At 41.5% G+C, this 12,712-nt stretch overlaps 2 protein-coding genes across 7 annotated transcripts in view; both read left to right on the forward strand.

Annotated features, from left to right (window-relative positions):
• LOC116381453 (zinc finger MIZ domain-containing protein 1) overlaps positions 1-7,923 on the forward strand; it is a 104,762-nt gene extending 96,839 nt beyond the window's left edge. For all 6 annotated transcript variants that reach the window (XM_031843618.1, XM_031843619.1, XM_031843620.1 and 3 more), the window contains 11 exons: positions 64-232; positions 325-466; positions 1,686-1,896; positions 2,129-2,234; positions 2,338-2,498; positions 2,611-2,678; positions 2,793-2,861; positions 2,947-3,191; positions 3,307-3,470; positions 4,042-4,296; positions 4,394-7,923. In XM_031843618.1, the coding sequence (XP_031699478.1) occupies positions 64-232; positions 325-466; positions 1,686-1,896; positions 2,129-2,234; positions 2,338-2,498; positions 2,611-2,678; positions 2,793-2,861; positions 2,947-3,191; positions 3,307-3,470; positions 4,042-4,296; positions 4,394-4,501 (1,698 nt within the window). In that variant the 3' untranslated portion in view covers positions 4,502-7,923. The remainder of the gene's footprint in view (positions 1-63; positions 233-324; positions 467-1,685; positions 1,897-2,128; positions 2,235-2,337; positions 2,499-2,610; positions 2,679-2,792; positions 2,862-2,946; positions 3,192-3,306; positions 3,471-4,041; positions 4,297-4,393) is intronic.
• Positions 7,924-8,571: 648 nt separating this feature from the next.
• On the forward strand, positions 8,572-12,578 carry LOC116381328 (peptidyl-prolyl cis-trans isomerase-like). The gene is made up of 6 exons (XM_031843398.1): positions 8,572-8,814; positions 8,966-8,996; positions 9,627-9,715; positions 9,796-9,892; positions 10,534-10,609; positions 11,820-12,578. The coding sequence occupies exons 1-6, from the start codon at positions 8,662-8,664 to the stop codon at positions 11,953-11,955; spliced, it is 582 nt and encodes a 193-aa protein (XP_031699258.1). The 5' UTR covers positions 8,572-8,661; the 3' UTR covers positions 11,956-12,578.
• The last annotated feature ends 134 nt before the right edge of the window (positions 12,579-12,712 follow it).

Genomic DNA, 12,712 nt, shown 5'->3' on the forward strand with positions numbered 1-12,712 from the left:
CTTGGTTGTGCTGTTTATAGTCCTATGAACATTTGATGTACTAATCGATTGTCTTCAATATAGCCGCCCAGACCGGTGGGTAACTACCCTCACTCCCCAGTGCCAGGCAACCCCACCCCTCCAATGACCCCAGGTAGTAACATTCCCCCATACCTATCGCCAAACCAGGACGTGAAGCCACCCTTCCCTCCTGACATCAAACCAAATATCACCGCTCTCCCTCCCCCTCCAGGTCAGTAACATCCAATGAAGAAATCTTAATAGTGGATTATTCCTTTAATAGTTCATGATAGTCTGACCGTGGTTCTTCTTCAACCAATGTAGCCAACCACAATGAGGAGCTGCGCCTAACGTTCCCAGTGCGAGACGGGGTGGTCCTAGAGCCCTTCAGACTAGAGCATAACCTGGCTGTCAGCAACCACGTCTTCCACTTACGGCCCTCCGTACACCAGACACTCATGTGGAGGTAAGACATCATGCAATGAATCAACATACAGTATCTTTTTAGATGTTCTTTCCAGCTATTGTATCTCCTGTAGGAGCTTCGTGATACAATAGTTGTCCTTTTACCAATAGAAATGGGCTCCTTTTGACAATTAGAAATTTTAGGCCTTTTAGGTCAGTTGGCATTTCATGTAGTTAAGAACTCTGACCTCTCAAAATAAAGATTCTCTGGCTCGGTAATAGGGCTTTTGAAAAGATTAAGAGAGAACAAGGGCTTTATGGGAGAGAGAGGAAGCAAGAGAACTTGAACTGTGGTTGAAGTTACGGTTCTTGAGATTCGGTGGAAATACAAATATGAATCTGTGAAAACAACTTTTAATCCCTGGTTTATGTCCCGGCTGCTGGTTCCTGGGGCTCACAGTGTATGTTTTGGGTCTATTTATTTAATAAAACCTGTAAGAAATAGCCAATGGGATCCCACAGGGCGCTACTCTAGTGTCATTACTATTTTCCTTTGACATGACCAGCCTTGTTTGTGCACAAACAACTTGGGGTTAGCCATAACAAGGACAACAGTGTAAGGTGAATCATCTATTCAAAATAACTGAAAAACACATTATTTGTCCATTCATAGTTATTTGGATGACACCCAACTATACCCAGTTCACTGTACTCATTTAACAGTCTGCATAAAACAAAGACCTGGTTTCCAAGAATCTCAATTTCTTCTATTATTCTTTCTGGCTTCACTGATCATTTGATTCTCGGTCAACAGGGAAATGACGTTACACATAAGAGACCTGAAGTAAAGAACCAATGGGTATTCTTCAAGTCATCTTAACCTTTGGCAAACTGATTGAAAAGGATGTGCAGTCATACTGTCTGCCGCTGAGAATTATTTAAAAAAAATTCAAATCCCCCCACTATTCCCAACTAACTTGCAGAACGTCATTCATTTTCTCTGATTTAGATTATTATAATTCCCATTACTCCCCTCTCACGCCAAAGTCACTCTCCCATCTGGAGCTTATTAAGAGTCTTGCAATGAGAATTCTTTCTGGTGCCACATTGTGAGACGACATCAATCTAAATTTCGCCTCCCATCACTGGTGGTCTGTTTGCTTTAGGATTGATTTGGAGGTTGGAAAGGATGCAAACATCAGACTGTGGTTGTCTTTTATGTCCCACAGGACACTCTGTAACACTCCTTAATGAATATCTTTTGTTGCTTGTCTGTGCAGATCGGATTTGGAGCTGCAGTTTAAGTGCTACCACCACGAAGACCGTCAGATGAACACCAACTGGCCGGCATCTGTCCAAGTCAGCGTAAACGCCACACCGCTCACCATCGAGCGGGGCGACAATAAGACCTCTCACAAACCCCTGCACTTGAAACAAGTATGCCAGCCAGGCAGGAACACGATCCAGATCACAGTCACTGCCTGCTGCTGTGTGAGTACACAAATCTGCAGAACTAATAAAAAGAGGTTTATACAAAACCAGATGCAAAAAGTAGTTGCCAGATAAATAAAAGTCAGACGTAAAAAAAAAAAAAACTACCTGCAGATTATATTTAATGCTAAAGCTTAGAACAAAATACAAAAAAAAGATCCGTCTTTTTCTACTCTGGATACACATGTTGAAAAGTAGTTTGTGATGGTGACATTGATGTTTCCTCTTGCAGTCGCACTTGTTTGTGCTGCAGCTTGTCCACAGGCCCTCAGTTCGCTCCGTCCTCCAGGGCTTACTGAAGAAGAGGCTTCTGCCTGCAGAGCACTGCATCACCAAAGGTATATGAAAAAAAAAAGACACAGTCACATTTTGCACCCTAATGTCCTGATCGTTCTCAGAGTCCCTGCTTACGCATTATATTCCTCTCCTCCTGTCTCAAAGTTAAGAGGAACTTCAGCAGCGTTGCAGCATCATCGGGGAACGCAACGCTCAACGGCGAAGACGGCGTGGAGCAGACGGCCATTAAGGTTTCCCTCAAATGTCCAATCACCTTCCGGCGAATACAACTTCCAGCAAGAGGCCATGACTGCAAACACGTACAGGTAAGCACTGCAGGGATAAACAAACGCACTGAGAGTCAAACAGCACATGAAAAGAAGGATTTGGAAATAATGTACTGGCTAACAAGTGCGACTTTTTTTCTTGCTCTTCCAGTGTTTTGATTTGGAATCATATTTACAACTCAACTGTGAGCGGGGGACATGGCGATGTCCTGTATGCAAGTAGGTTTCTCCAGCTTGAATACATAACAGTATTTGCCCTGACTGTACTTTTGACTGTAATCCACGTAATTGTCTCTCCCAGCATTTTAAGCTCCGTCTCTTTTCTGTCCTCAGTAAAACAGCGTTGCTAGAGGGACTCGAAGTGGACCAGTACATGTGGGGAATCTTGAACGCCATTCAAAAGTAAGTTCAAAACAAATGTGCAGTGCATATCGTTTTTTTTCTCTTTGTTTCCTTGTATCTTAACCTTTCATCTGTATTTCACCAGCTCGGAGTTTGAGGAGGTGACCATTGACCCGACATGTAGTTGGCGGCCGGTGGCTATTAAATCTGATATCCACATCAAGGAGGATCCAGATGGACCGCTGGCCAAGAGGTTTAAGACTATGAGCCCCAGCCAGATGATCATGCCCAATGTGATGGAGATGATAGCTCAGCTTGGCCCCGGACCTTCACCGTACCCGTTGTTATCTTCTCAGCAAGGGGGCAACAACAGTGAATACAGCAGCCAAGGTAGGATACAAAGTCATTATACCTCGCGTGCCTCAGTAAACATTGTCTAAATGTTGGGTAGATGCACCTCAAAAGTAGCGTAAAATAACTCACTGTTTTTGATTTTGTGTGTTAGGCAACAGTTACCAGGGGCACGGGAACTTCGACTTTCCTCACGGCACGCCTGGTGGTACGTCGATGAATGATTTCATGCACGGTCCCCAGCTGTCTCACCCACCCGACATGCCCAACAGCCTGATGACCCAAGACAAGCCACTCTCACACAACATGCCTGACTCAGTGAGTTTAGTTTATCAACTCTGCATTTCAGCCTCCTCTTTGTTTTTTTCTCACATTTCTGCTGCACATTTCTCTGTTTTGCTTTCTCGTTGATCTGTTAAACTATTTCTTTGTAAGCTATATAAATCAGGTGTGAGCTTTTATTTCAGTTTTTAATGTGAACTACAATGCAGAATGAACGTAGACATTTTCGTCATGACAACTAGGAAAGGAAAATGAAAGGAACTTTGTACAGAGCCTGGCAAGCTGTTACTGCTGCTAAGCTAACCAGCTGTTTCATCTTTATTGTACAGACATAATATTGGTATTTATCTTGTCATCTAACTCTCAGGAAGAAAGCTAATAAGCACATTTCCAAAAATGTTGGACTATGCCTTTAAAGCTAAGATGTGTTCGTTGTAAGATAAAATTACTGACGCTACAAACCATTATGAATTCACCCACAGAACAAGCAATTGGAAGATGTCATCAAAATTGTGATGGGCCTTTTTCTCTATTTTCTAGACAGTTTTTGATTAAGTCATTAAAATGAGTATTAGTTAGTCTGAAGATTTCCCCCGTCTCCCTGCAGATACCTCACTCTGCAGGCAATGACCAGTCGCATGGTCCTCTGCAGAGCTTACATGCATCTCCGCACCCTGGGAGCCAATCGGGACAGCAGCTACACCACAGCGGGCCTCCTCAGCCGTCACGACAAGCTCCGCCTCCTCAGCAGCAACAACAGCCGCCCGGCCCCAACAGCCATCCCCACGGCGACCTGGCCTTCAACCCCTCCAGCAGTTTGGACAGCCAAGCAGGGTCGGACATGCCTGAGCCGTCTTTAGACGTGAGTCGCGACATACAGCGGAACATTTCACTCTTCAATAATCTGTGTTCACTTCAATGACTAACCAAACCTTCCCTCCTTCCTTCCTTCCTTCCAGCTTCTTCCAGAGCTCGCGAACCCAGATGAGCTGTTGTCGTACCTGGATCCACCAGACCTCCCCAGCAATAGCAACGATGACCTTCTATCGCTCTTCGAAAACAACTGAGGCAATTCAGACACACATAAACTTTTCTGACTGCCTGCAGTTTCCCCCGAGAACCCAGGGCGGTCGCTCAGTACTTGATAAACACAAAGATGCACTCCCTTTCTCTTCTTCCTCTTGTACAGTTTTCATTGGCCAGCACAGATTGACTGAAAGAGGTAAAAACTCCAAGACAAGGCGGGATGCGGGCCCCGCCCCTGGCGATACTTTTGAACTGTGCAGCTATACTCGGTTATTTTTTTACGCCACACACAGGTGTGTATGTGTGCACATTAGGAACGTGTTGTAGCATTTTTTTATTCATGTTTTGTTTCCTTTCGAGAAGAAAAATGGAGTTCAATGTATAAAAGAAAAATATCTGTTAAAAACCTGCGCTATCTGGCCAGTGTGCGCTACGTCCATATTGTTATTCCAAACTGAGAGGCCACAGCTTCCTGGTGTCACAGCTCCATTCCCTGACTGGTCTGGTTAGCCGCACTGTTTTGTCCGCCACACATCATTTAAAAGCACAAGAGATTCTGGCAATGCGAAATGAAAAATCTGTCTTTACGAAGGGAAAAAAATAATGATCTGTTAGATCAGCATATGTCTGTCCTTGACAAAAATGTTTTTAAATAATTTTTTGCTCAACATTTTAAAAAGATTTTTGGGAATGATCGGCTTCCACTTTGTCTACAATTGTGATACATACATATTTTTGTCAAAAAGAGGTATACCTGCTTTTCAGTCCTGACAGTTGAGTGGTGAGACAGAGAAGATTTTGGCCCCACTAAAACAAAAAACAAAAGTTTATATTGCACACCAAGAATAGCATACCTGTACTTCTACATATTGTATAGTTTATCGTCCTCCTGTGCAGAGGAGTGATTTTAATGGAACGGTACAATATGAGAGATCTGGGTTCCATATAGATCCTGCTGCGTTTATTGCTTCCTGCTATGACTCCTTCCATGCCGTCTGCTCCGCATGAGCCCCGGTGTCGCTCGTGTCAGCAATTTTGCAATGATGCATCTCTCTCCCTGTTAAATGATGTGCTGTTAAAGTAGTCTACAAAGTGCATGTGTGCCAAGCCCTTGTCTAGTGCTGTTCCAAGTGGTAACAAAAAAATATTTGGTTTTTATCAGTTGCTTTTTTCACGGCTCTTTTTTTTTGTTTGTACGTTTGTTTTTGATTTCTGTCCGATTTTAGTATGATTTATTTAACACTAACATTGAAGGGATAATGCTGATATCTGCAATACAATTATCGTGTATTTGCTGGATATACTGTATTGTGTTTGTTTGTTTTCTTGTTTTTTGTTGCTGCATAATTTAATTATCCATAAATCTTTTGGGAAACTGCTCAACATCACCAAAGTTAGAGGGATGAGAATGGAGATGTGTTGTATTTGCTTGGTCCTGTGTAAGAGTGCGTGCATGAGTGAGTGTGTGTGAGATTGTGTGCATGTGTTTCTATTAGTGTGATGGGAAGAAATATTGATTTCAAAGATATAGGGGAGGACAAATACAGTTTATCCATCACTGCTGTTCAAGAAGTGGCTTTTAAAGCAGTATTGGTGCAGACCTTTTGCCACATTTGTTTTCAATTTCACTTTTTGAGAAGAGTGCTGTTCAGTATGCAAATGTATTATTTTTAAAAAAAATGCTATTGTACTGTAAATATCATTGTGAATATTTTTGTATCATCTTGATAATGTTTGTCCTTTGATCATTAGTCGTCCGACCTAACAACGTATGCTCCCAGACTCCCATCTAACCACTGACTTTGTTTGTAACCAGCATACGACAGCTGTCTCGCCTCCTTGTTGTGGGGAGGCCAGTCCAAATGTCTCATAAGCTATTTCCTGCAGGTCGCCGTGCTTTCTAGTCACTTTCCTCCCAGTGCACTCTGTCTCACACCTGTCATTTATAGACAGGTGTCACATTTTTATGTGCCCCCCCCCCCCCTTCCCTACATCAGCTCACAGTGATTGTGTTGCCTCGTTTTTTAGTTTTTAGATGCCAAGCGCGATTTGACGCAATATTTTCTGTTACGCTCCGATTGCATTTTATTTAAAATGTTGTCTATTCATCAATTGATGTTCACATTTTATCGGTGATACTGAACAGTAATGGTTTAAAAAAGATGTGGCTTTCAGTGTAATTAGTGACCTATGTGAATATCATAATTGTTGCTAATTGTCAATACACAGTGGTATCACAACCATATTTTAAAGAAATCCATGATATTGTTTATATTTTTGTTATAGAAAATGTGGCTTTTTTAAAAGCATGAGACCATATACATTTCTATCCCCTTTTTGTTTTTTGGTAAATTATTTTGTACTGGTTTTCTTATTAATCTGTAAGGCTAGAAATCCAATTTCTTTCAACTGTAGCATTGTGCTGATTTAACCACCCTGGTTTTATGTAAACATTATTTTAAGCATATTTTAAGCGAAATATTATTTGCTCCAGTTCAGCACACTGACATGTTGTTTCATATTTATGTCACAAAGAGACATCAAATCGAAAATCCCTCTTTTAACAATACACTGCCACATTTTCATATTTTACGGTCAGAATTGAAACTTTCGATCGATCCCATGGACGTCATCATCATTTCACATTTTGTTCTCACTTTCAAGTGAGCCAATTTGGTGTAAGGCAGCACCTCAAATATGTAGTGGCACAATCACAATATAGGGCCATTTCTTTGGGGACAGTTGTTTTAAAAAAAGGAAAATTAAAAAAAGGGGAAGGGCACGTTCATCATTGTGGCCTGGAAAGGATGTTGAGGGCAAGGCTAGATCAAACGTCCCAAGGATGCCTGTACATATGTAAATGAATATAGAGACATGTGAACAGAAATGTATTCATTTTCCCTGGGAATGTGCATTGTTTCTTCAGAATAATAAAAAGCTTGCAACCCCTCTACTGGAAGTGGCTGAATATGGAAAATGAAACTTGTTAGTTAGTGTCTGTGGGTATCTCTCAGCATTTTGTTCTCCCTCTGTAATATGCTTTCACCTCTTTTGTTAGGGGAACTGGGACAGCTCTGTTTTACATGTAATATTTAGCCTGAGTGTTCTAGTCTGTCACCTGCATACCCTTGAGGTGCTAAACTAAAAAAGGAAGAGAAAAAAAAAGGTTACAAAGAAAATAGTTCGGAGGGGTGGGAGGGACGGGTCCAGAAGATTGTAACCAAATCCATAGTTTGTACAATTTTTTAATATGATGAGCAGTTGGAAAAATCATACAATCTAAGGTGATTCATGCAATGTGGCCATTGTCTCTATTGTGTACATTGTATGTACAATCATTTCATATTCTAAACTGGTCAGAAAATAAAAGGAACTAATTGTGATTTTTAGTCTTGCAGAACTGTATGTAGTTAGATGATGTGACAACCTAATATTTATCTAATAAATATGTATTCAGATGATACCTGTATGTCACTGTGGTCCTGTCTTTTGTGCACTTGCATCATAGTCTAAGGATTACACCTGCCTAACTCCCACGGGCTGTTTATGCAAGCAGAAGGTGTAGATTATGGGTATCGCGTTTTAATTAAATGTAGCTTAAAGCCAGCTTGTACTTATGTGGAAATAATAGGTGCCCACATTCATTAACATCCCATAATAACGGAAACAATGTCTGTAAACTGACTCATTGGAATGCAGTTGATCAGTTATATGACCTATATTATAATAATTTATATTATTAATACTGATGCATTGATGTCTGAGCAGAAGCTTACTGTTGTAGCTGCTCGAGGTGGAGCCAGTTTTACACTACTTCTGTTAGGAAGTTTAGTCCATTGGTTCCAAACCTAAAGGTCTGCAATTTGAAACAAAAAGCTCCATTTGCACTCATGAAATGATATGTTGTGTGATTTCATTCCATGAAAGTATTTTGTACGTTATTAAATACATTTATGTCGGTATATTTATGTTTTTGTCTTGTGCTACCTATATGTTGATGGTATTTCTACATATCAAAAGTGTTTGCTGCTGGTGACGCGTGATCACGTGTAATCTCGCGATATTTCAAACCGGTGCTGCTAAGAGAAAATATACTTCCGGTGGTGTAAGAAAAGCTTCCGCCCCTCACCCACCCATATGTAAGCGTGACACTTGCTCATTGACGACCTGAGCGAACTAGTGAACTGCATTAGTTTGGAAAATGTTAATTTTATCAAATAGGGTAAAGTTATGTTCGCTGGTGTTTACCGCCGCGCGCATGTGCAGCAGCGGCCCTGCAGCCGCCAACAAGAACCCGTCGGTGTACTTTGACATTGCTGCAGACAACCAGCCTGTCGGGAGGATAACCTTTGAGGTGAGACCACACCATTCAATGTGTGCACCTTGGGCTTCTTAAGAAAACAGCACCTGCTGAACAACCGACAGTGTGTTTGAAGTTTTCCAGAGAACAAGCTGTTCACAGATTTAACCCTGAGGCATTTTTTTAATTTTTTTTTTTTTTGCAGCTCAACGCTGAAGTTGTGCCAAAGACCGCAGGTAAATACTTGTGCTCCGTCTGAGTGGCAAATATTGCCTGACGGCTTTAGAGAATGCATCCTCTTCAAAGCTGAGTTATTAGAGATTTGCGTTTCTCACAGGACAGCGAAGCTACACACATAATGATCTTATAAAGTATGATGCTTTGCAGTGGAATAAACTAGCCAACAATATGCAAATGAGTTCAAGTTGGTGCAACCGTCCCCAAGTTCAGCAGTAAAATGCAACGTGTGCATTAATGCAGCACTAATATTGATCCAATGACACCATATATAATGGTACTGATAATACTGATGGGATCGTATTACTGCATATTGAGTGCTTTTCTTTTTTGATACTTAAAATCCATTTCGCTGATAAAAGTTTTACTTAAGTAAGGTTTTAAATGTGGTACTTTGAACTTCACCAGATATTCAATGTGCTACGGGTGTTCTGGTCAAATCAGAATGTTTGACTTTAGAAACCCAGCACTCAAAAGACAAAAGCACTGCAAGAAATGACTAGTTAGTTGAAGTCGTCGCACATTCAAATATGATTTTTTTTTGCTGGGATCCCCTGATGTTCCGACATTTAACTTGAGGAAACAACCGACCTGTGTGGATCGTCAACTGACAGAAATCTTTGTTGCAGAGAACTTCAGGGCGCTGTGCACAGGGGAGCACGGCTTCGGTTACAAGGGGTCTACTTTCCACAGGGTGATCCCGCAGTTCATGTGCCAGGTAGGCTTGTCCCCTTTGTGTCCCCTTTGTTGTCCAGCATCACAGCTGTTACAGTGCAGTGACACCGATATGTTTTTCAGGGTGGGGATTTCACTAACCACAATGGAACTGGAGGCAAGTCTATCTATGGATGGAAGTTCCCTGATGAGAACTTCAAGCTGAAGCACACTGGACCCGGTAATCATCCCGTTGTTTGTGTACACGACTGCGAACAATCAATTTCCGTTTTCTTTCTTTCATTCAGGGCAAGTCGGTTTGTATTCCAGCCATCTAAATTCAAAACTCAGTACTTCCTTTGACGTGACAAACAGGACAAAGCTGCACAAACTGCAGCATTAAGAATGTCGACTTCACCACTACAGAGTACAATAAGATTTGACTGCACAGTGGGATACAATGCAAATGCATAACACTTGAGAAGCTGCAGTATTTGTCACAGACAGATAAGCTGGTGTTTTTCAGGAAGTCTTTTCTACAGTAAAGTATTAGAAACCAGGCTGGTCATTATAATAGTATTATATTGAGCCAAAATCAAACACAGACCAGGAACAGATTAAGTATTTTACATGTTGACTTAAATGTTGAGAATAATCTAAAAGACATGTGGGTTCCTTTTTATACCTTTTGCAAGAAGACAAAATATTCTGTAATGTAAATAAACTGATGCCTAGTGTTCCTCATTGTCAAGTGGTTGGTCTTACTCATTTTCGCCACCAGGTGGCAGAGTTATACAAATATCCGCTCATCACTCCAGTTACTTTCAGGCTTAAATGTGTGACAAGATTTAAAGTAACGACTTTTTAATTGCTGCGTTATAGGCATCTTGTCTATGGCCAACGCTGGACCCAACACCAACGGATCCCAATTCTTCATCTGCACCAGTAAAACAGAATGGTATGTGCTGTCAAACACAACATTAACCGGGTTGATGCAACTGCAGTTGTTCTATTACATTTCACCGTTGTTGGTCTTTTAAAGTCTGACATCTGTACAAATCCGAAGACCCTGTGCAATGAGCTAAACTGAACAAATCCAGATTATTCTCCTTTTTCATCAAATACTTTTTATCTCCCGTTTTTAGGGGTTTAACTGAACACTAGGAGTGTAAAAGCATCCACATATAAGTACAGATCGCTTTATATAAAAATGCAAAATCACATAACCAAGGATTTTGCAAGAATACTGTGAGTGCTTGGGTTGGCAGTGTGCAGTTTGGACACTGCCAACTTTCAAACATTTAGCAAACTGTGAGTCTCACACAGCATGGACAAAGATGTGTCATCACCACCACTGTATTTATAGTCCAGTGTGTCAGAGGCCCCTCGCTTGAATAGTATATTAAAACTTTGGTCAACCATCCAACCATCAAATTCATCTACGTTTAGGAGGCTTTTGTGAACTTTTTATAATATGTATTCAGCAGTGGCAGGCCGTGCATTTTATAGCTGGGCCTTCTGTGCTGTCCTATTGAGCTACGGTTATTTGTTTCTATAACTGCGCTCACGTAACGGACAACGGGATGTGTGACATTTTGAACCCGGAAACAATAACAACGCCGGCCGGCGTTTCCGCATTCGGCATTCGCTATGGCGTCCTCAGGTTAGCATAGCATAGAGAAATGGGGGCTGAATCTGATTGGATAAAAGCTCTCCTTAAAACAAGCTGTGCTGGAAGCAGAGCAACAGAGGAAGACAGGAGCTGTGCAATGAGAAAATAAGCTAATGGGGGGGAAAAAAATGTATAATACATGTAGTGTATTTGTGAAAAATTATAAAATAGCTATAACTTTGTGGTTCTGTTTAGGCCAGCAGAGAAGGCTTAGCTGGCCCTGACGGCCCACCACTGGTATTCAGTAATGTCAGGTAATTGTTAAAATGCTGTTTCAGATTGTTTTTTATCTCTTCCTGCTGTGAAGTCTTGTAATGCTTTGACACAACAGTAAAAAAGGATTTTTGAGGATTTAAATGATGACCTAAAACAGCAGGAATTGCAGAAATAGTGGCATCACCCAACGGAAAGCCAAGAGTCCAGCCCTGCTGGGTGCATGATGGGTTGTCCAACAGTCCGGAGCTGTGATAATAAACCTCTTGCTGTCTTCATTTAGGCTGGATGGCAAGCATGTTGTCTTTGGCAGCGTGACGGAGGGACTGGACGTGATCAAGAAGGTGGAGTCTTTCGGTTCTCAATCTGGGCGAACCTCCAAGAGGATCACTATCACAGACTGCGGAGAGCTTGATTAGACTCTGAGCAGTGGACACGGTCGAAGTCTCATCTCCTGCTGTAATGTCAGTGTGAGGGAAAGAGGGTCTTTCCTCAGTCATGGTACAGAGTGCTGCCTCTCTTTCCTGGCAGTAGATACTGACGCTTCATTTCTGTGTTAGTCTTTCTTCAGGGAGCACAGCTAACACACTTAACTGTGACATGGTATAAAATGTGAACTTGTGTTTTTGAATACAAAATTACGACCTCTATTGTATTTGAGGAGATATTAATACATGAACATGCAGTGAAACGGGTTTGGAAAAGAGGCATTAGTCTGTGAAAAATAAAGTCATTTTTTCTAAATAAAGCTTGTTCTTGCCATCTGTTTTTATACTACATGACCGTAGATGTCAAAGTGTTACATAATGCTTTACCGAAGCTGTTTGAGTCAAAGGTGTGTCCGTTTATAGGGAGGAGGCGAATGTTTTATCACTAGCGGAGGAATGACATCAGTGTCCGCCTTCTGTTTTCCTCATCAGCCTATGTTGACTGATGATCTTATTCCGCGAAGTATTGATTGTGCGGACATCTTTCCAGAATAGTTGAGGTTTAAAACGTCAGATCTAATTGCTTTTGCAAAGGGAAATGTTTTTTTGGGCGGGGGGGGAGGTTCGGTCACGTTGCATTTGGTTCTGCCAGCTGTGCTATATGAGAAGGTGATGAGGCCAAATCAGATTTTGCTTCGCCATAAGTAAATTTAACCAGATGCTGGAAAAATATTAAGGGAGATGGCGA

The sequence above is a fragment of the Anarrhichthys ocellatus genome, unplaced genomic scaffold, assembly GCF_004355925.1.
Source record: "Anarrhichthys ocellatus isolate YVR2014 unplaced genomic scaffold, GSC_Weel_1.0 scaffold4, whole genome shotgun sequence".
NCBI lineage: Eukaryota > Metazoa > Chordata > Actinopteri > Perciformes > Anarhichadidae > Anarrhichthys > Anarrhichthys ocellatus.

Coding starts and splice junctions, on each gene's coding strand:
- LOC116381328 (XM_031843398.1), top strand. CDS start 8,662: ATGTTAATTTTATCAAATAGGGTAAAGTTATGTTCGCTGGTGTTTACC. Junction 9,716..9,795: donor TCCCGCAGTTCATGTGCCAG/GTAGGCTTGTCC, acceptor TATGTTTTTCAG/GGTGGGGATTTCACTAACCA. Junction 9,893..10,533: donor GCTGAAGCACACTGGACCCG/GTAATCATCCCG, acceptor GCTGCGTTATAG/GCATCTTGTCTATGGCCAAC.